The sequence below is a fragment of the Caretta caretta genome, chromosome 2 (assembly GCF_965140235.1).
Source record: "Caretta caretta isolate rCarCar2 chromosome 2, rCarCar1.hap1, whole genome shotgun sequence".
NCBI lineage: Eukaryota > Metazoa > Chordata > Testudines > Cheloniidae > Caretta > Caretta caretta.
Window position 1 is genome coordinate 168,557,472 of NC_134207.1, and position 24,200 is coordinate 168,581,671.

A 24,200-nucleotide genomic window follows, 5' to 3' on the forward strand; every position below is an offset into this window, starting at 1 on the left:
TTGCACAAGACTCTCAGCACATCATAGGATCAAGCCTTGGAAAATGGAAGTTAGCGAAGAACCCAGAAATGTGGATGCTTATTTGAACTGTCTGGCGTAGAGGTAAAATAAAAGAATTTTCAGTCAGGAGTCAAGTCAGTAACTATTGCTGCAGTATTGTTGATACCACTAATGACTACACAGTAACTTTTTTGTTTGTTTGAAAACTTCCAGCATGTTTTGATAAACAGGGATTTTGATCATCATGGATCAGTGGTACATATTGCTGTTGGGATCTCACCAATCTCCAATTAACCCGGACCTTAGATTGTTAACCAAACATTAGGTGAGCAGAGGTTATACTGTAATTGTGCAAACTTTTTATGAATACATACGGAACGATATCACTGTGACTAAAAAAAGTAATGCGTAGCAGAACAACATGGCAGTGAAAACTAAAGGCTTTACGTTTGCATGTGTTTCTGGATGTTCTCAAAGGTGAGTTGACATTCACAGCTGCTGTAGGTGGTATTTTGTAATGCTCTCTGGAAGCTCTCCAAGGTACTGGACAGCTTCCTGTTTACATATAAACGGTTCCCACACTCCCCTTCATTGGCAGCTGACAACATTGTTTCAATATCCTGCAAAAGATAGCAACCATAGTTAAATTTACATGCTGTGTATTTATTTGCTTGAAATAACAGGCCTAAACTGCTAAATGTTGTGTAGTTTCTGGTTAACTTTGTTTAAAAATAAACACAAATCAAAATGTGGATAGATAATGATTTATTAAATACCTGCAACCAGGTGCCCCCACCCCCTTGCATCATGACCTGTGTACTGTTATCGCTGTTTTTCCTTTTATCTAACTATTCTTTCTCAAGCTAGGACATTTCTTTTTGGCCTTTTGTACATGTGCTTTGTGTAGGTGGGTGACTGGTGTTATAGAGACTGGGAAAGAGAGAGAGGAAAAATCAAGAGATACATGGTCTCTGAGCAAAATTCTACTCTCAGATTCATCAGATGGCTCCCAACTCTGTCTACTCGCCTTACCTACTCAGAACTTCCATGTACATCAACAAGAGCTCTGAGTAGACCAAGTGCAAAATATCAGAGCAGGGAGCCAAAACTGAGGAAAGGAAAACTTTATAGTAAAAAAAGGTACATTTAACATGTTGGTGGTGTCTGATGATTTGGTTCTCCTCTCACTGAAGTCAATGGCAAAACTCTCATTGACTTCAGTGGAGCAAGACTGAGCACTGAATGGGGCTCTAAATGCTACATTGTTGGTCTTCTGATTACGAGTTTTGCCAAACTTCAGAACTGTTGTAGATACAGAGATCAATCTCTCTTGGCAGCACAGTTAATTGCACTCTGGGTATTATTTTAGCCCAGATGCTTCTGGCTGGGGGATTGGTTTGTATTTTGTTTGGATTTTTTTCCCTTGTCCTTATAAATTTTTAGTGCTGTGAAAGCACCTGCAATACCAATTGCTGTTTGGTACCCAATGGCAATCTAGTTATTCTGTTTATGGCTTTCAACACTTGTCAGCATATATTATGTGATTCCCTCTCGGTATCACTATCAAGTGTGGCAGAACAACATCCCTTAAAAACCCTGATTATACACAAGCATGGTGATTGATTTTTCAGGCAGTAGAAAAAAAAAAGAAGGAAAATACTTATGGAGTAATTTTCCAGTGTGAAATTTAAAGCATGACAAAAGGATGTTGGCAGGATTAGAAATTGTTCAAACCTGATACTGCTCATGAACCAAATTGATTCCTTCAATGGCAGAAAGGAGGAAACACCTTGTTAGGTCATCCTTACAGCTCGTAAAAGCACAGAGAAGGTTGCTGATGACAGTCGGGTTGTCTGTAAGAGAAAACACACAGGCTGAATCAGTGAAAAAGATCACTCTAAACATGATTCCCTGTCAGAAGTGCCAACAGCATTGAGAAGGGTTAGGAGTGAGGAAAGAAGTTTTAAAAGTAAGGGCAGGAAAATATTGTGTGGTACACAACTGCTAAGTATTATTTCTAGAGATAGTCATTGCACAGGCTACATGGGAGAAAAGGGTATGTTACCCTTACACCAACTGTATGGTGGTCCTATACCATCCTGAGCAATTCCCAAGGGCAATCAGGCCTGGTGCAGAACCAGAGCTCAAGGACTTCGTGACAGTTTCATGAAAGCAAGACACAGAGACAGTCAGGAGTTTTAAGTTTACTTACGCCCTCCAATGACTCCTCCATCTCTGTCTCATCTAACATAAGATACTTGTCTTCACTTTCAAGGCCACACACCGTCAATCCCCACCCTATAATTTCTATTTTGCCATCAAGCTGTCAATTTTTGCCTCTGATTATGCCAACCTCCACTGCCCAGCTATAATATTTTCAAGAAAGCATCTTTGTGCTTCCTCCCATGATGCCCCTTGTGCTTGGGAGAAGTTCCCTGTAAACATCTGCTATTTGCTACCTTATTATCCTCCTTCAAATCCCTCCTCAAAACTCTCCTTTGCTGTGATGCTTACAAAAAACTTGAGAAAGTTTCACAGGTGTGATAAGACCACTGCCCGTCATGCTGACCAATACTGTCTCACTGTTCATTTATACTCCCCACATCTGTCTGTATCCACCTGGTGTCTCTTATCTCACATTTAGACTATAAGTTCTTTGGTGCAGAGACCATCTTTTTGTTCTCTGTTTGTACAGCACCTAGCACAGTGGGGTTCTGATCCATGATTGGGGCTCCTAGGTGTTATGATCATACAAATAAGTAACGATATTTTTCACTCTGAGCAGCTCTCTGGGACCCTCATCATCCTGTTTCCCTATGGTGAGACCTTAAGGTTACTGTATCCCCAGGGCAGCAGTAACTCCCACAACACAATTGCAAGTGGAGGGAAGGGCCAGTATGTTGGATGCTTTGCAGTAGAGAGATAATCCTAGGGATCAGTCATGAAAGGGGTCTTCCATCATTCCTACCCGATCCCTTGGAGGAGCAATCTTTACACAAATGGTACGCCATCATATCCAGAGCAAACAGCTCCATTCCGCTGCCTTCAGTAGGTTTGTACATGTGACAGTAAGGAGAGACTTTGGCCCTACAGCTGCCCTACGGTTAACAGAACAAAATCCAGCTGCCTCACAGAGCTGGATTGGTCCACCAGTTAACAGGAAAAAAGACAGACTAATAAAAATTCATTCCTGTCATTAAATCTGCTGACCTTACACTGAATACACATAGGAGAGAAATGGTGGGGCAAATTGTATCTAGTCACTTTTCAGAGCAGTCTTTTTAAATTCAGATTCATTCAAAACCAGCAGGGCAAATTTAGGTGACTAGTTGAGCTAGGCAACTCTGCAGAAAATGAGCACATCTGATTACCTTTTGTGTATCTTACGTAGAGTTCTGTGTGGTTTCACTTGACTCAGAAGACTTAAAGTAACCAAATACTACAAAGATCAAGACAGACAGGTGTCTAAATGTTAGATTCCTAAACCCCTATGTAAGAGCTAAATAAGTGACCTGATTTTCAGAGGTCAGTGGGCTCTTCTGGGTGCTCAGTACATCTGAAAACCAGAACTTATTTATGGGTGGAATTTTCAAAACCACTCAGTGTTGGCTTAACTCTGATCTCATTGTGAGTTTTACTCCATTAGGTGGTTGGAGCAGAGTTAGGCTAACACTGACCACTTCTGAAAATCCACCCCCACCCCAATCCAGGGAGCCTAAATATGGATTTAGGAATCTAACTTAAGGCATCCATTTGTGTGGCATTTTGTTATACTAGGCCTTCTGAGTCAAATTGTTTTCAGGTGCCTCTCAACTTCATTCTGAGGCTTGAGACCATCCAAGTGAATTTATCGCTATTACACATGAATGCCCTGAGCACAGTCTTAGCAACACAGCAACAACATGAATAATGGACCCATCCTGCCAACAGTTATTATTACAGCAACCAACCTGAAAGGATTGTAAATACACTCAAAGCCATAATCTGCACCTTCTGTAGCAGTTGGGCATTAGCAGGGCTTAAATGCTTCTGGAAACCCTGGCACATCTCAGAGACTCTAAGGAAAAATAATAGGATACCATCACTTTTATGATGACAGAATCAGAGAATAGCTACAATAGGCCTGCACACACTATTACAAAGATCAGCGGGCCTGATTCTCATTGCAGTTACACATCACTCCTGATTTACAACAATGCGAACCAGATCAGAATCAGGCCAAGGGGTGGTGGCACACTATCTTCAGATTTTAGTAGGAATGTTAAGTCTTTAAATGCTAACTACTTTTCTTGTGTTGGCTATAGATCGTTTCCCCTGGCCCCTTTCCTTCTTCTCATTTCTAAAACAATTCAATCTCAATATAAATCAGTCTGATTTTCAGAGATGCTGAGCACCTCGCTTTGACTTGACTGCCAGCACTGTTCAGCACCTCTGAACAAAAATCAGACCTGGACAATGATTTTAAAAATAAGCCAACCTTCCAATATTTACCTTTGTTCTTTTAGTGGGCCTTGTCGCCAATACTCAGCCAAGTTAACCAACTGTCTGGCATACTTTTCATATGATGATAAAGGTTTGAAAATCAAGTCAAAGTCATGCATCATCCTTAGTATGCTGTTTTCCAACTGGGCCATGTCAGCTACATCAGAAGTTCCATTAGCAAAGAATGCCATAACTGTTTGGAGTAAGGCTCTTGGGGAATTCACTTGCTGATCAGCACTTAAATGCAGCAACTCTATCCAAGGATTAGTTCTATTTAATGAGTCCTCAATAATTGTTTCCCAGATGCACGGTTCCTTCTGCTGGTAAGTTATATTTTGGTTCATAAGGCTGGCAAAAAGTGACCACAGGTTGAAGCTTCCTCCAGAAACATTCTTCATTAACTTGAATGATTCCATAGTGACTTCTAAAACTTTAAGAAAGTCATCTTGGTTGTCTGCATAAGTCAGCAGCAGATTTAAGTCACGTTCACCTAAGTGATTTTTCCAGAAAGCTCCCAGAAAGAGATCAGCTACAGCTCTGATAGAAGCTTTTATTGATGTAATGTTTCCTTTGCCCAAATAAGTAATCATCTCCTGAATTCTCTCCCATTTTTCTTCATTTATTGGATCATGAGTAAAATTTAGTCTAGAAGTTAAATGTATTTTACTAATATCATTAATTGGTACAAAAAAATCAAGAAGATCTTCTATTAGACTGGCAGTATCATCAGATGAGTTTATGCTTGCTCTGGTAACAATTGCAACAAGTCTTTCCAATTCTGCAGAATAATTCTGCCCATTTGCTAAAAACTCAGCAATTTCACCTGCAATATCATTTAAACCACTGAGTTTGCTCAGATTTGCGACCAATCTGGTTGATATGTTTGCAGTTCCAGAGCCATATGATCTGGAAAGCTTATCTCGAATAGACAAGTATGTCAAATCAAGAAATGCTTTCCCCAAATCTGCCACTTGATGGTGGCTTGAAAGCAGAAGCTCTGCAGTCTCAGTTTCAGTTAACTCTTCTATTGCATCATGAACAGCTCTTTGGAGGTCTGAATAGACCATCTCAATGTAGTCTAAGTTTTCCGTAGCATTTGAGTTGATAGATAGTTCCAAACAGCTAGCTACCTTTTCTGAAGCTTTCTTGGACAATGTTAAAAACTTAACAATGACTTCTACTATTTTTGCTAGCTTTACAAATTCATTGCTTTCCCACAACAATGAGCCCAAATCAACAGCAAGCTCTGGAAAGGGGTTGCGAGTATAGTTAGCTCCACCACTCCACAAGATGAGATCAAGTAATGTCTCTGTAGTTTCTATTATCTGCCTATTTTTCAAAGGAAACACCTTATCCACAGAGGCCAACAGTTCTGTTAAATTAGCAAGCACCATTTCTCGAAAAGTAGGATAGCTAACTAGGAAATCCTTGAAATGCTTGTTAAAAAAATTCATGAGGTTTCCCATTTCTGCAGAAGTTTGCCGCATAAATTGAAGAGTTCTAGAAAGATCTCTAATCAGCTGGGCAAAGTCACCAGGATTACTTGTATTAAATAACACCTGATTCACAAAAGTAAACAGTTCATAGTTACTTCTGCTGCCATTTTTTACAGAAAAATCTTTAAACAGAACATTAAACAAATCCCTCATAAACTTAAGTCCTTTTGCACTCTCAAAATGAAATGTCCCATTTTCAGATATGGTTGCATCCTTGATTAGGTCATACATATTTTCTTTCAACCCATCAACTTCTTCCTTTAGATTAACAGACTGATCCAAGTTTAGTGGAGTTCCAATATCATCTTTGGGGAATATCCTGCAACAGAAATATTGCTGATTGGGATGATGCAAATTATCATTACTGTAAGACTAGTTTAGGAAAATATGGAGTATTACTACAAAATAGAAAGATTACCAGTAAGCTATAATATGATTAATGTTTGGCTGTGGACTCTGGTCATCCAAAGGGACATTCTGGTTGCCCGATCAGGCCTTTTGGATGATGCCATAACAGGCATCTCAACAATGGAAAAACCCGATACCCAGTATTTTATAAATTAGTACAGGAAATGTAGAGGTTTTGGGATAATAAAGAGAAGAAAATGGTGGCTAGGGGGTGGGGAAAGAAATTGGTGAAGTACTATTAATAAAAGTATTACCCAAAATTGTCTAGCCACTTTGTGATATTGATTAGATATTGTGGACCTCATTCATAACTGATTTATTCCAGTTTGACACGAGTGTAACTTCATTTCAGTCAACAGCCAGATTACCCCAACAAACTGAAGTCAACAGAGTTACAATGACATAAAACTGGAGGAGTTGTTATAGGCTATTGTATTTTACTTCTAGTATGATGTTAGAGCAGAATCCTTTTAACATTCTGTGTTATGCAAGCAGGGGACGGGGGGAGGGACGCTTTCCACATTTTCAAATTAAATTTTTAATCACAACTTGAATTATTGATGCCAGAAACTTTAAATTTGGATTATTATTCACTGAAGAAAAAAGCAATTCAAAACTTGAGGAAAAACTGGTGCAATAACTTTTAAGATACAAACATTTAAAGTTGGGAAGAATCCACAAGCACGTATTTTTTAGTTGTTTGGTTGTGAAATCAAACTCAAGAAATTCAAAGTTTAACTTTTTAACATTAATTTGGCTATATTAACATATGGAATTTTCTGTTCTTTTTTGTTTTGGTAAATTCATACTTTACTATATTACTCAGTTTTAGATGTTACAATGTACATACTGAAATACAGAGGATGTGAAATGGATTTAAGTGTTGCCTCCACTTTTATCATGTGTGTGCTCGATTTTCCAGTTTTAATAGTGCATTGATAGCAGCTTTGGGATTATTTTAATTTGTACAAAAATAATTCCTCAAAACTTCAGTGATTCAATTATTCTGCACAAAATTCTATGAAAGTTCATAACTCAAGACTCCTTGCACTGGTATAGGAACAGTTAATTTTTTAATGAATTTGAATTTTAAGCTGAAACCATTTCAAGTATAGAATTTAAGAGGCATGGTCTATGTTTGGTCACCTCAAAGGCAACGTAGGTTACTTTCAAGTATTTCCATATTATTTGGTGCAGCAATCCCATACCATTTAAAAATCAGTCCCTTTTTTCAGAGCAATACCATTTTTACAAGGTACAAAACAGTGCCTTGAAATGTTTTGCACTATCATTCTTTCCAAATTGTGTATCCTAAAATCCAAAACTGTTACAGAAATTTAAATAAATAAAATAATAGCCCTGATCCATTAAATATAGTTTTGGTCCCAGATGTGGGTTTACTCACAGGTTCAGTTCTAAAGTAGAATAAAATGTATAACCAAATTGTCACTAATATACAGTAACCCTGTCTCTAAATGTATTTGGACACAAGGTTAATAGACAAACACACTCACCTCATTTCTGCAATTATATCCTTATGTAAGTTTTTTAATAAGACAAACATTTTATTGCTATAATGTCCTCCAGAAGATGGAAAGATTATCTGTAAAAATTCTTTTATCATCTCCATTGTCCTGTTTTGGAATGAGGCGATCTGTTTTCCATTATTTTCATATTGTGCATCATCAAAAAACAAATCAATGAAGTCCATTATCTGAAGGTCTGTATCATTTAAGTTCAGTACCTCTTCTTCAGTAGTGAGGTCAGAGATCATGTTAAGCAGACTGTTCTGTAAAATTGTGTGAGCAACATGAACGTTATTCAGCTTTTCCCCACTAAGGAGATCAGTAACAAATGAAATATCAATGTGATCTTCTTTAGAGCCATTTCTGAAGAGCTCCAAAAATTCAGTGATACCTTTGATAATCAGAACTATGTCATCAGAGGACTTTTCATTGGCCATAAGGACAACTAGTGCATTTATTATTTTAGAGAAATTTTTATTAGTGTACTCATGTAGCCAGTCTCTCGCAACTTCTTGAAAGTCCTCAAAGCTTCTTAGCAGAGTTTCTAGAGATGATGAATTAAATTGTTTCAATAAACTAGCAAGTGCCAATGAACATTTTTTTCTGGCTGCTGCACTTAGTAATTGAATTTCTTTGTCTATCACAGAAAGTAAGTTCGGAACACTAAAATTGACTAATAAATCTTGTATGCCTCTCTCTCTATCAAGCCAAAGGGCCTCAAAGTTACCAATCAAACTATTATTTCTACTCAAAGCTGATAATGCTGTAAGCACCATGTAGGTTTGGTTTCCAAAAGGAGACAGTGTGAGAAGAGGCTGGGCTGCAGAAAAAAAATAAGACAGGACATCTTCATTATTCAGCGCTCCAGATATTTCATTGGCCATGCTTTTTAAATGAATAAGAAGAGTCTTTGTAATAGACATTCCTGTGCTTCTATCCAAGTTTAGGGCATGATACAGATCTGCTAACTGTTCAAAAATAGCTTTGGCCATAGCCATCTCTGTTGATGTCATGTTGTTTAGTGCTTCTATGAGCTCTAAAGCAGCTTGTCTCTTCGGTGTGGAAGAGCAATAGACTGCAATGGTACTACTATTTCCAAAAGCCATAACATATACTGATAGCTTATTCCAAAATCCCAGTAGCTGTTTCAGAGCCAAACTATTTATGTTGTGGATCTCAGAAAGCTTCAGAAGAATGGAGTTCCACTCTTTGAGCTGATGAAAGAAGCAAGTCGCTTTGTAAGTGATCTCCCTCCGATAATCTTCATTAGAACATAGGGCATGTCCCCCTGGAGTTGTCAACTTGAACTGCTCAAGTACATCAGCAATTGTGTTGTAAATAGATGAAAAATTTCTGTGTGCATTTAAGTTACAAGTCCTTAAAGCTGGGTCATTCTGAGGTGACTCCGTGGTGAGGTTCCAGCAGATAACTGCAGTCAGACAACTCAAAGCCCTTGCAGATTCCTGAGGCATATCAGCTGCTACCTCCAGTAACTCTAGAAGGCGATCTATTTTATTGGATAAATCTTCCTTGGTACATATTGACATGTTTGCTTCCTGAGTTAATGTGAAAGTGTACACTTCTATTAGGGTATCAGTGATGTTTTTGTGATCCAAACGCTGTATAAGACTGATAGCATCAGGAAGAAGGTAAAGCACCTGTAATATATCATCAAGCTCAGTCTCTTTAAATAATTGAGTCATTTGCCATAAGTTGGTCAAGTTCCAAGAACATGAATTGTTCTCAAAGGAATCTAACCAGCCTGTCAACTTGTCCAGAACAGAATTCTCAATGTACATAGTTTTGATCTTTTTAAAGAAATAATGCAGGCTTTTTCGGATTTGTTTGAGTTGATCTATTAAGAATTCTAGATCTTCATTCTCAGTGTTTTTCACCAAAGTTGCCATATGCTTTGGAAACCCTTTATCACCTGATCGTATCAGAAAATTGGTAAGGTTATAAGACTTTAAGATGTTTAGTGCCTTCCTTACTAGTTCCACATTGAGGTCTGCTGCTTTCATCCATGTATTCAGAGTTAAGTTTTGCAAACTTTGCATATTGTGAGGCAAGTGTGACATAAAGTAACTAATCAGATGTTGAAAGGACTTCTTTAGGAAGCTCATATTTTTGTCTTGTGGAAGAGCTTCAAATGCATTTAGAAGATTTACAGTGTCCAGAGGAGATGAGCTATTTTGTAGGGATTCAGAAGTTATATTCTTGAGAAAAAAATGAATTCCTCTCAAAAGTGCTACTGAAGAAGGCTGGAGACTCTGAGTCAAATTAAGGACTTCTCTTGATTTCTTGATAGCTCCAGTGATTAATTTAGTGAAATACATCTGTTCTGAGTCAGATGTATATGGTGAGAATCTCATTAAGTCTTTGACAATTGACTGAATTTGGCCCCTTGACACATTCAAAAGAGTAAAGATAAAGTCATGGGTCTGTCCATCATCTTTTGCAGAAAATGTAGGAAGAACTTTTAAAATGTTTGCTAGAATGCTGAAACAAATATCTGCACAATGTGCAACAGAACCATTGAGTAAGCATGGAGGTTCTATGAGGTTAAAAGTAATGTTAACAATGTCCAGGGTATTCTTTAAGCTAGTATCAGTCTCATTAATGCTTCCCAGAAACGTCAACAAAAATAAAACACGTTTTGCATTCTCAAGGTGGGAGTAAGTGATGTATTTCTCACTGAGGCTACTGATAATATGTATCCATCTATTACAGCCCTCTACTACATTCACTATGTTATCCGAGGTCAGAAGAGGATTAAGATGAGACAGAACACATATCTGTGAAACATTTTTCTCTTTCAAAATATCTTCCAAAACTAACTTGGTAACATTCTGGAAAATGATCACACAAGACAATAGATATTTATCTTGGGATATATTTTTAAGGAATCCAGCAGTCTCTCTTAGGTCAGTGAGAACAGTTCCAAATTCTTCCGCAGAAAGTGTTAGAATATCTGAAAGTGAATACCCATTGAAATCTACAGGTGTATCTCTATATTCCACTTTAGAACTCAATGGAAAGAAAACATCAAACCAGGAATCCAAAAACTCCCTGCTAACGTTAACCTTCAATAGAGATTTCTGCAATTTGACAGTTGCATTTTCCATTGTTTGAAAAACTTCCTCTAAATTCTCTCTTTTAATTGAGCTGATAACATTAATTATGTTGCTAAGTTTACTTATGAGACCACTTAGAGTCTCAAAGTATTTCCATTCATTTACGTTATAAGCGTCTGTTATTATTTTCAGTAGATGTATTGCTGATGTAGTTTCAGCACTGATTGTAAATGTTGTATTGCACAGTTCAGCATGGGTTATATTTTCAAGGCCTTCAGAAAGGTGATTCAGCCCATTCTGAAGATAACTGAAAAAATTTAAATCCAACCCCAGTATTTCAGACATTTCTTCCAAAATCTCTGTCCACATCTGAAGCCAGGTAGTGGTGCAATGCATGGCAAAAGGCACATTTACCTCACTTTTGAAGTTTGATGTATTTGACAGAACTCTGACCAATGGAATGACAAGTGAGTTGTGAACATCTCTTATTTGCCTCACAGAAAGAATGCTAGGTGTATACCAATCAGCACATTCATTATTTAACAAGCTTTCTGCTGAGATGTCAAAAAGTTGTTTCAAATACTGAAAGGCAGTTGTATGAAGCTCTGTCTCTCTAAATATAGTTTTAAGGTTGCCCAGAGTACTGTATACCACTTCTATCTCTTGTTTCCCTTTCTGTGCTAGAGACTGGGCCCGGAGCTCTACATAGTTGTAAACTGTTGCTAACTTTTCACAGAGAGGTTTCTGGGTGAGACCCTGGAGGAGATGTATAGCTTCAGACAGAAAGTCAAAAACCTCACTCATGTTTTGGAAATCATGTTGAATTAGAAGAGATGAAATGTCTTCTGAGATCTTCTGGAAGAACGTTAGCACAGAATTATTGCTCTGGGTACTTAACTGATCAATGTTTTGGTGGACAAAGAAAAGCATTTGAATAAGTGAGGCTGCATTACTGTCCCCTACCTCTGGGATGTTTTGGTAGAAATCAGACACAATTTTCCCTATGTCTTGTACTTTGAATACAGAAGTTGTATTTGAGACTAGAACAGAAGAGACATTTCTCATAGCATGAATGGTGCTGAGAGCAGCAGTGAAATGTTCTTGAGTCAACACTCCAACCTCATAGAGATTCCTTATGAATTTTTCACTGAAGTCGTTTACATAATCTATGTCAAGAAAAGTGAATTCAGGCCACTCCGTAAGGATTTTCTGGAAGAATTGCAAACTTTCATTAAGGACTTTTTGATTTTCCTGAAGCAAAGATATTCTAATTTTAGATAACAACTTCTGCAGCATCTCTATTGCTTCCATTGGACTTCTAAACATCCTATGGTCATGTTGATCCAAGACCTTTTTTACTACTTGCCAAAATACTTCCAGCTGCTCACTCTGCCAGAGCATTGTAAAAAGTTGATAATTCTCTAGTAGTTCATTATCGAGTTCAGAAAATATATGAACATCTGTAGCATCTGCCTTCATATTGGCAGAACTGTTAAGCCACATAATTGCATTAGTCAAGGCTATTTCTGTTATGGACTGGACGTCTTTGAGGCTTGAGGAGGCTGAAGAACCAGGCGTCAACATTTTTTGTATGAATTCTGAAAGTTGTAGAATGAAGACCAACTCCTGCTCCTCAAGAACCTTTATGTTCTTTTCCCTCTTCAAAAGCTCTTTGACAGATGTCAAGATCCTGTAACATTAATTGAGATTTTTTTCAAATTAGTCACCTATAGGAAAGTTACATCCCAAACCAGTTAAATGTAATGGTTTATCATACATTAGAACACAGCTATATTTACATCTTAAAATTGTATTTGTAAAGTGTATTTCATATATACAAAGCACATTTTGCTCAATAGTGAAACAATTAAAAAACACCAGAATTGTAATACTTTAACTGACAATCACAACCTATTTTAAAAAGCATGAAAAAAAACAGTGATTAGAAAGTCACAACACGTAAGTCCTCTAAATACAGTTGAGGTTAGGTGGCTCTGTTAAGAACACCTACTTCGACTGGCAAAGTTGGCATAGTCAAACATCTGCAGTTCAAGGAACTTGTATATTCTGCTGATGAAGCTAGCTATGCCTTGAAGCTCTACAGACTGATTAGCTAGATGTCATGGAACTTACAAGTACAACAGATAGAAAAATGTGTTTTATTTTCCACACTTTTTGAAGAAAGTGAAAGTTTTCAAGGTTTTTTGCCAAAAACCAAAAAGCCAAAAATCTCTCCCCCCCCCCCCAACAACTGAAAGCCAATTAATGTTTGGTTTTCGGTTTTTCAATAAAATCTTGAAAAACATCCATTTTGTCAAAGCCATTTTTCAATGAACATAAGTGTTGACAAAAAAAAAAAAAAAAAAAAAAAGACCAGTTGTTCTTACAAGGTTGGTTAAAAAGAGCTAAGTTTTGGACTCAACAGTCAAGGAATGTTGGGATCAGAGGACCTCAAGACATGGAGCTCCAACTCAAGAAACGTATAAATTCCATGAACGGAGCCAATAGAAATTATATGGTTTCCAAACCAACAGAGTAGCTACACCACACCAGACACCAGTTTCTACGTACCTGTCTTACTGTCACAATGCTCATTTCTCACCTTGCTTTACTGACATTTTTATCCAGCTGGACAAGTGCATTTGTTCCTGTGTGGCTGATAATGTGAGCCTGTGTGGCTGATCATGCTCCCAATGAATTGAACGGCAAAACTCTCTTACTGTCTTCAGTGGGAGCAGAATTCAGCCCTATTACTATGCATATAACAAAACAGACCATGTATCATCACTTTTAAGCAAACTCCTCATTCAAATCATTAGGGAGTCCTCCTTAACCACCAAGGGTACAACACAGGCCATGGGATGAGCAATGTGGTTCAGTTGTGGAAGCAGCCTTAAATTCTAGAATGTACATACTACTGAGTGCTCATCCTCTATTGCACTTATGCTCATTCTTTCTGTTTCACAGGTTAAGAAATAAGTCAATATTTAGCAGCCATACAGAGCAAGAAAACTGTATAATGTGAAACTAGGTTCACAGAGGGTGGAATATAACGTAGCTAATGCTTACCTACGGCCCTCAATTACTGTGACTAGGTTTACAGACACCACCAGGCATGTCATTTAAAATTTACTTTTCACAATTAAGTATCCCATTAATGTATTTAGAATCACAGAAATGCACTGGCTGCCCTGAATCTGCTCCCTGATGGAAATGCTATGTAACAGTGTTGATTAAATGGATTCTACTGTATCGTTCAAGTAGACATGACAGCCCTGTCAATAAGGCAACCAACTTAGTGGGGGTGGGGGGAAGAGACTCCAATATAATAATACATTAGTCTTCCAAGAGCCTGTTACACTAGTTACATGTGGTAATATGAAGGCTGCAGAGAGCGGTTTTATTAAAGCTTTTGAATAGGGCCACAAAGATATAACCTTCTGTAATCCTACATAGGATATTATTTCTTATTGGTAACATGTAGAAATGCTAACCATCTCCTTAAAATGAGAAAAAAAACAATCTAATTTAACATTACAAAATATCTAAAATACAGGGGGAAAAAACCCACCATGCTGTTCTGGAAAACAGTGGAGGAAAGCATTGACATTGAATTAGTTTAACTTACCTGGACCATGAAATGAATGTGGAATTTGTTAAGTTTTGCAGAAATGCTAAGTAACTATCAGTGATGGCCTTCAGATTGAGCTGTTTTCCAGAACAGAGAGATGCTTCAGTATCATCTGCAGAGAAAATACATTTTATAATTTAAAAGGAGATGCATCATGCATTGTCTTGTCAATATACGACTAGATGCAGGCTGTCATGCAGCGGAGAGAAGCAAAGTGAACTCTGTCCTATCCAAATCCCCCTGAAGTCATTGCAAAGATTCTCACTGAGTTCAGCAGTTGGATCAGAAGAGACGAGAATTACAGCTACATTCTGTGATACTCCTACAGAAATCCAGAAATTATATTCTTCAAAGAAGAAAAGATACGACACTCTTAATAAGGGCATTTTGATACCAAGCAGCACTGAACGGTTTAAAGGACCGTGATAGAGAGTCAATAAATATCAGACCTGCATAAAACACACCAGTGATAGCCAACTCATCACAGAAAGACATGAAGATATATTTTGAATTAAATACCAAGTGCAAAGCTACTGTAAAATGAAGATTGATTTTTATTATAGAAATATGTCCTGAATGTCTCCCACCAGCCAGGGGAAAGAAATTCAGCACAGCAGTAACTTTTCATTTCCTAGCACTTAAAAAAAAACAACAACAAAAAAACCTTATGAAATTCACAAGCACGCCCTGGTTATCCTGTAGAGCCATCACAGCTTCCACAACTCTGAATTCCATGTAATCAATCATCTTGCTTTGTGGGATACTTTCACATCATGCCAGGTCATATCATAAGTAGGATTTAAAAAAAAAAATCCAATAATGTGGTACATTTTGGGGGGTCAAATTCTCTCAAGAGCCTGCTTAGCAGCAGGGTATTCAGTGCAAATTTCTAATTAACTCTGTTTTTGTTAGAGCTTTGCAGTTCAATTGAGAGACACTGATTAAGAGCTGTTTGGAAAATGTGTCAATGGGCTGAGCAAACAGAGTCTTTCAAAATGTGTGCAAACATGGATGGTGAATTTAGGTGAAGGAACAGTGGCGGGGATAGAAATTGAAGGAAGCAGATGCCTGATATTAGAGTGGGCCATGTATTGTAGGTGCGTGGGGCTATCCTGAGCCCTTTCAAAATCCAACACTAGAAATGCTGCGGATCTAACTGTTCTTACTAAAAAATAGTAACTAAAGCATTCACAGTACAGGGCAGACTCAGAAATGCATTTCCTGTCCAAAAAACATTTTCAAAAATTTCAGAATGCTTTTCTGCTCCACACCAAGACAAAACCAAGACCTACTGGAACAAAATTATGAAAAACAAGGGAGGCACTCCCACCCCAGAACTGCCAAGAGCCGAGTGATCAAGGCATTTACCTTGGATGTGGGAAGGAGACCCAAGTTCAAGTCCTACCTGCTTCAGAAAAGGAACTTGGAACCTGGGTCTCACCCATCCCAGGTGAGTGGTCTGGGCTACTGGCTATTCTGAGATCTCAGTCTCCCTCTGACCAGAAATTCCATTCAGGTATTGAGAAACCTTCCTGAAAGTTTCGACGAATCAACATATTATGACAAAAGAATGTTTTGTTGAAAGATTCCCACACAACTTTAAATCACCCCGATCTACTCTGGGGTAAGAGAGTGCAGAATCAGACCCTTGTATGTTCTGGATTTTTCCTCAGCTAGCAGTTTAACTACTGCTTTAATCATAAGAGTGAAAGCTTTCTTGAAAATAGAAATGTACCCATAATGAACCAGCCTGTTTCTTTTTTGAGTACTGTACCGTGAGAAGCATACAGAACCTTTAGAAGCAAAGAATTTGTTGTGGCAATAACTAGTTGTTTCCTTACTTGAATAACCACTGGTGAAACCTTCTTCCTTGTTCACATATTGAGTTATCTCACATGTTCTCCTAACAAATGTTGTTAAGTCCTTCCAGTATGGGTCTTCCTCAAAAGCAAACCATATTTCTTCAAGTGTATGAATAACCCTGAAATGATCAAGGATATATCATGATCAGAATGTTGATTTTCTGAAGTAAAATTACTGGGTTGAGCACACACGGTTCTGCTGTTTGGTTAGAGCTAAATCCTGCTGTGTTTTACTTGTACTAGCTGTCCTACTGACTTCAGAGCAACGATCACAGGAGTAAGGCAAGCAGGGCTCATGGCCAGCTTCTGCTCCCACTGGCATCGAGGGCAAATTCCCATTGATGTCCATGTGAGCAGAACTGGGCGGCTGTCTTTAGTGCCACACAAGTTGTTGATCAGATGGAAAAAGTACAAGTAATTAAAGAAATACTAACAACTAGTTTATCTCAAAACATGACATGTTCCAGTCTGGGAGGGAAGTGCATCTTCCTGATTATAAATACCTACTTTATATTAATCATCCACCACTTTGTCATTAAAAAAAGAGAAATCAGTCAAAACAATAGCCAAAATTCATGTGTGTCCTGCATAAAAACAGCTCTTTGTAAAGCCAACTGAGGTGACACATGGGCCCTCTGTTTGTCACGCTCTATTGCCAGGGTTATGCTGTAATTATCTGTGAGGCTGGTGATCAAATGAGAGAAGCAAACAAAACACCCCAGTCAATTTCTAATTCATTTAGAAACACATAGGGGGAGAAAAATCAATTTTCTAACAAATGGAAAACAAAAATTAGACAGTAATAAATTATCGAATATCTAAAGACTAGTACAAGCAATGGGCTTGTTCCTGCTGCCATTTAAATCAATGGGCTTTCTGGCAACGACTTCAATGGAATTAGGTTTGTGCCTAATGGAGACTTAAAAAATAAACCAACCTCCCCTATAGCACAGCTTGATGATGCAGATACTTATGCACAGGAGTATCTTCATGCAATGGATGGGATGTTACATTCTTAAGTATCTGTAGGGCTATACTCTCAGAAAGTACTTGACAGTAACCATGTAGTATACATGCAACTTTATTTTAACAAAGTTATGCCTAGATTTAACCTTTGAGAGAAAATATAAAATCACTTCATATTTAAGCAAGCTTTCTTGATACAGGGCTGGATTCTGATCTCATTTACACTAATTCCACATTGGTGTAACTCCACTGATGCCAGTGGAGTTTCTCCCCAATTTAGATGAGTGTGAGAGAGAATACAATCAGGCCCTTTATATATAAAAACTTGTACCAGTCATTACAATGAGAGGAGTAGCTGCTCCTGACAAGAGCTGAAATAGACATCCTCCCCAGATGGTGTCTTTGTGCTCAGCAACTGATTAATTTTACAGAAAGCAGCACTATTTTCAGTGAGCTGCTGTTCTATTTCTTGCCATCCCAAATATTCTTCCATCATTGAATCTGGCAGGCTCTGTTCTCCATGTAGTACTTTCTGCAAAAGTAGGACCTTTGAAAATAAAGAAAGCAATAGTTTGTAAACCAGTAAGCTATTAAAGGGGAAGATGCTTTTTTGAGACTTGGGCCCTGTCTCGTATACTAATGTAACTTCATTGACTTCAGTAGAACTATTCCCAAATTATATAGGTGTAGGCAAGATTGAGAGATGAGAATCAGGGTCCTCAATCTGTTCTCCTTCTGGGATATCCTGGCAAGGTGGCTCATCCAAATTGTCATAGGTACACAAGATACACGCAGGGATTGTATGAGTATTACCACAAATTTATTATAAATAGTTTACTGAAGGTACTTTACTACTCCAGGCCATTCTGAAAGTACAAAATGAAGTAAACTGAGCCTGCACGTCAGATCTTAAATTAAATTAAAAAAAAGAAAAAGATATTTATAAACACTTACAGACTCCTTTATTGACTGGATTTGGTTGCTTAACTCGAAAGTCTCATTTGGATAGTTCTGATGGCACACAAATCCCGCTAAAATTTCTCTGACTTTTAAGTCCTGTGGAAGCTGAACAGCCTTCTCAAACATGGTGAACAGATCCTGGCATGTACAGGACATGTTACTCATCAAGATCTAAAATACAATTGATACACTATTACTGTGAAAATGGGAGGTTGATTTAATTCAACCCTAGCCATGTCACCCCATGACTAGAACATATAAAATAAAAAGTAAACTAAGGCCAACAGACAGAATGGTGAACCACTTATTTTAGCAAGCATGATCTATACAAGGAACAAAAAAGAACCATTTTAACCTGTAGATTTTATGCACATTGTTTAAAGACTATGAATTAAGTAATGACTTGCCTGTTTTAACTCCAAAAAGAGTGCTCCAATGTCTAGATGCATGAGCCCATCTCTTTTAATAAAGGGTGTCATTTTTTCCAGGTTATGTACAATTTCTGTAAGACATTTATACATTTTTTCAAGAAAAAGGAAATCATAGAATCATAGAATATCAGGGTTGGAAGGGACCTCAGGAGGTCATCTAGTCCAATCCCCTGCTCAAAGCAGGACCAACACCAACTAAATCATCCCAGCCAGGGCTTTGTCAAGCTGAGCCTTAAAAACCTCTAAGGATGAAGATTCCACCACCCCCATAGGTGATGGAATATTTATCCCTGTGACTCAGAATGTGCAGTTCTTTGATGTGCTATAAAAGAGACAAACCTACCTTCTGGAATATGCATGAAACACAACATAATGTAAGTGTAATACCCCTATATAGGGCTCGATTATGTGTATTGATAGGGAAAGCACAAGGAGCTTTCTCCATCCTCCTTTGCAGGAGGTGTGTATACAACCGCACTCTTTGCACTCACAGACAGCAAGGACTACTCTTGACTAGCATCCACACCAAGCAGGTTGGGAGGGAATGAGTCCAAAGCTCTGCTTCCACTCCTAAATCCAGCCAGCACTGCTGCCTCTGTTTGGCTGGAACACGTACATAGCACCTCTGTGGCATGATAGCCATGCTCTCCTGGAGCTCTGGGAGACATTGTGCAATGCCCAAGCTCCCAAGCCTCTATGCTAGCTGAAACACTGGATCTGTACTACGTGAGGGTCCTCCAACATTCAGCGATCTTCCTCGGGCCAGCTGCTCTGGCTTTCAGACCTCTTTGTACTACTGGAGCTCTACAAAGTCACCCCAATACCCCCCAGAACTGGGACCGGAATGGCCATATTGTACAGTGCAGTGGGCTACAGAAAGCAGTTGCATTCAGATTCCATTCCCTGCAGTTCTCTTCTCTGACACAAGTTACACTGGTACAGCTCCACTGACTTAAATAGAGTTCCTGGTGATTTATACCGGTGCAAGAGGAGCGTTGGACTGTATGACAACTTCTGTGATTATGAGTACTGTGTACAGGTGAAGCTGTATTACTGATGGGCATTTAGCTTTCACGAAATAGTCCCTAAGCACGATCTTAGAGCTGTGCCCTTAAACGTGTTCTTCTCAAAGAACCATCAGCCTTTCCTACACCTTAAAGAAGTTAATTCTCCAAATCCTCAGATGGTAGAATCAACATAGCTCTGTCAGTATCGATGCAGCTACACCAATTACATCAGGATTGGGCCTAAAATATTTCAAATTAATGCATCTGAAGAAAAAAAAAAAAGACTACAGGCATGACCCTGAATTTCTTGGAAGTTTGGGGCGCACAAGTAAGTCAAGACTATGACTACTACTACAGGTTATTTTTATTACCACAGCACATGTAATTATTTTTATTGCATAGGAATCCCCGTCAGAAGGACAAGGACCCTATTGTGCTGGGTGCACAATACAAAACAAAAAAAGACTGTTCCTGCCCTAAAGAATGTATATTCACAGCTTGCAAAAGCCAATTAGCAATTGTTTTAAATTAGTTTATGGGCCTAATCCTGATATTGCTTACAACACGTCAGTTTTACAGTGGTTTCACTCCACTGACTTCAGTGGAGTTATCCCAATTGGTAGTGGTGTAACTGAAGTTAGAAATATAAAGTGCCTGATTCTGAACTAAATTTCATTTCTTAGAATTGTGCTTCTACTTTGAAAAGTGATTATGTAAAGAAAGCATTTTCTTCCTCACCAGGTCTGCTCCCTGTTGTGCGCTCAGAGTCACGTTGCCTGTCTTTAGTAGCTAAAATACATTTTCACAGCTTTTCCCCCCCACAAAGCCAACACAGCTAAGACATTGACTTGGATTATACTTTTTTCTTGTGCATCAGCAAGAGAGCAGTGTACTGAATTTCAATTACATCAGCTACAAACCCACTAATGATAACAGTAATAGAGATATCACTGATGCTATAATCTGAAGAAATAGCCACTATTATCACTGAGGGCATAATGTGACCTGTAAAACCTTTATATCTGATAATAGTGCAAAAGAAGGAAACTCTTGACTCTGGGAGCCTTCCTTGATTTTGCAAACACTTTTATATGTAAACTGAGTACATGTGATTTGGAAGTCATTGAGACAATATAATTATACATATTTTACAATAATTTTTCAGAATAGAATAGAACTGCACTTCAAAGACACTGAAAGTTGATTAATTAATGTAGCACTTAAAACTGACTAATGCAGAGTCATCTGAAAATACAAAAAAATCCAACATAGCTATTTACAGTCATAAAAGAAATACTCTAAATCTGAAATGTTCGCACAGTAGAGGCAGTAAGAAACACAGTTATCAGATATAGCCCACTGACAGGGAAAAGGCTTATAAAACAATAGAGATGGGCCTGAGCCACAAAGGTCAGAGCCGAATCCAGATCTAAACTCCCCACGTGTGTTCATATCCAGGGTTTTGGTACAGCTACACAGGTAGAGACCCAGCCACAGTCCTAGAATTTGGACTAGGATCCAGATCAAAACACAAAATTGTGGTCAAGTACAGGGTTGTTCAGATCTGGAGATCTTGTTCAGATCCACTTTTGTAGGAGACAACATATTTTATAAAATTACAATTATTCACCTCTTCATGAATTTAATCCTTGAAAAACAGAACATATCCTACTACATAGGCATGTGTTCATCAGGATGAAAACAGATTACTGATAGAGCTATACAATTACTTGTTTACTAAACTTGTAGAATGAAAATGTGTGTGTATACATATACATATATAAACACACACACACACATATATATATATTGTGCTTTATCATTAAGAGGAATGAAGTTTGAAAAACTCTAGAGACACTGGAAATATATTAGCGTGGAATGTATTACACAGTCTAAATACTTTCCTAGATGTAGGTTTCAGAGGAACAGCCGTGTTAGTCTGTATTCGCAAAAAGAAAAGGAGTACTTGTGGCACCTTAGAGACTAACCAATTTATTTGAGCATGAGCTTTCGTGAGCCACAGCTCACTCACGAAAGCTCATGCTCAAATAAATTGGTTAGTCTCTAAGGTGCCACAAGTACTCCTTTTCTTTTTCCTAGATGTAGAATGCTATTGATAAATGCCATGGCAGCCATATGAGAGCTGGTGAAAAGTAACTACAGTGCAGCTTTACCTTCAGTGAAATATAATTTTTGGATTATTACATTCCTTATAGCTCCATCTACCAGAAGCAGTCTCTTCATAACAGGCCATTGAGGCAACCTCTGAATCACAGTCTGCAGTTTCTCCAGATACAGGTTTCTGTTGGCAAAAAGAATGATAAAAATAGAATGGAAAGTTCAATGTGTCACCAAGAAGGATGCAGTACTGAAGAATGACCTTATTTTTGTAGTGTATTTATCTTCATATCATGTATTGTGTTTGCAGATGTGGTACATCTTGATTTTAGTAAGGCTTTGGACACAGTCCCACAAAAATCTAGGGAAATGACATATAAATGAAATTACTATAAGGTGGGTGAACAACTATTTGAAAGACAGTACTCAAAGAGTAACTGTCAGTGGTTCACTGTCAACTTTGGAGGACTCACCTTGTGAAGCCCAGCAGGGCTCTGGCCTGGATCAGGCACTATTCAATATTTTCACTAATGACTTGGATAACAGGATGGAGAGTAAACTAATACAATTTTCAGATGACCCCAAGAAGGGAGGGGTTGGAAGTACTGTACTGTGGAGGATAGGATTAGAATTTTAAAAAGCTTGATATATTGGAGACTTGGTCTGAGATCAATCAGATGAAATTCAATAAAGACAAGGGTAAAGTACTACACTTAGAAAGGAAATCAAATGCACAACAAACAAAATGGGGGAACCAGTGGTTAGGCAGAAGTATTGATGAAAAAGATCTGGGGATTATAGCGGATCACAAATTTTATATGAGCCAACAATGTGATGCAGTTGCAAAAAACACAAATATAATTCTGGAATGTATTAACTGAAGTGTCATATGGGATTAAATTACTTTTCACATTTATTAAAGAGTCGAGGTGTTACCATTACAGCAGGTTTAATCCCAAAGCCATCCTTCCTCCCTTTTAGAACATTCAGGGGATGGCATTTTCCACAAGATATATTTTACTACATGGGTATTCATGGTATTTTAAATGAAACACTTCTGCACATGGGGATCTTCAAGAGGCAGCTCCCCAAAAGGGGATTACGGGACAGAATGCCTGGCTGGTACCTTCCAAGTTCTATCCCCAGTTCTGTCAAATGGTTTTACATGCCACTTAAACAATTTAGTTGTAAGTAGGTAAATATCAGTATATCCAGTTTATAAGAAGGGAAAGCGTGGTGCAGATTTAAGTTAGCCATGTTCACACACCAGCAATGTCAGATGCAGAACTACAATCTCTCTCTCTTCATTCCTCATCTTGTGCTTTATCTAAACACTATAGTGCCCCTCAGACAAAAATTTAGCCTTCTGAGCCTCAGTTTCCCCAATCCATAAAATCTGGATACCACTACTTAGTTACCTACCTTTCTATGGCTGCAGACATATTAACTCCTGTATAGTATCTTTTAAAATTTTGCCTGTGGAAAGCAGTATTGCCCACATTTTACAGATGGGGGAAACCAGGTCCCTAAAGCCTCTGTTTGTAACAGGTAATTTAGCAGGGTTGTATTTTAGCTTGTGCCATGAATTGGAATTCTTGAAATGAATGAGCAATCAATTCTTTACAGAGCTGCAAGCATCTGTTCGCATGCGGTCTGTTGTTCTGAGAATTGTAGGCATCCCTAAAGCACCAAGGTGGATTTCAACTAGCCCAGTGACAGATCGCTAATAGGATACTTCTATTAGACTGGAAGAATACAAAATAAAATTTGTACATTAAAATAGAAAGTATTTGCAGTGTTGCATGCACTACTCAAGAATCTCAGGGTAAGTATTATTCCTCTTATTCTTAAACTTGCATAATTATAACAAGAGATTTGGAGCCTGATCCTGCATACACTTATGTGCATGAATAATCTCGCACGTGAGTCTATGGAACTACTTGTTTGAATAAGATTACTGTTTGTGTTTGCTGGTATTTGTACTTGCATGTGTTACTAGGTATAATTTTAAAGATTCAGGCCTCAATTCAGCAAAGCACTTAAGCACATGCTTCAGTATCATTAATTTCAATGAGCCTTCAGGAAGTGCTTAAATGTTTTGCAAAATCTGTTTTGAGGTGCACTCTTTGGAGTTCGTGCATTTTCTTTTTTCAGCAGGTGGGTTCAATTTCAGATTCTTTATAGTTTGAGAGTATATAATGGCTCTGAGATAAAAATTAAAAAGTAAAACTCAAAAAAC

The 24,200-nt window shown here is 38.1% G+C and overlaps 1 protein-coding gene across 1 annotated transcript in view; it reads right to left on the bottom strand.

Annotated features, from left to right (window-relative positions):
- The window catches only part of ABCA13 (ATP binding cassette subfamily A member 13), a 286,889-nt gene that overhangs the window by 214,325 nt on the left and 48,364 nt on the right, over positions 1-24,200 (bottom strand). Inside the window, exons 11-21 of the mRNA XM_048839236.2 lie at positions 22,018-22,145; positions 18,813-18,907; positions 18,400-18,576; positions 17,787-17,992; positions 16,459-16,598; positions 14,615-14,729; positions 7,901-12,676; positions 4,492-6,297; positions 3,951-4,057; positions 1,735-1,853; positions 448-620 (exon numbers count right to left, since the gene is read on the bottom strand). Of these exons, the coding sequence (XP_048695193.2) occupies positions 448-620; positions 1,735-1,853; positions 3,951-4,057; positions 4,492-6,297; positions 7,901-12,676; positions 14,615-14,729; positions 16,459-16,598; positions 17,787-17,992; positions 18,400-18,576; positions 18,813-18,907; positions 22,018-22,145 (7,842 nt within the window). The remainder of the gene's footprint in view (positions 1-447; positions 621-1,734; positions 1,854-3,950; positions 4,058-4,491; positions 6,298-7,900; positions 12,677-14,614; positions 14,730-16,458; positions 16,599-17,786; positions 17,993-18,399; positions 18,577-18,812; positions 18,908-22,017; positions 22,146-24,200) is intronic.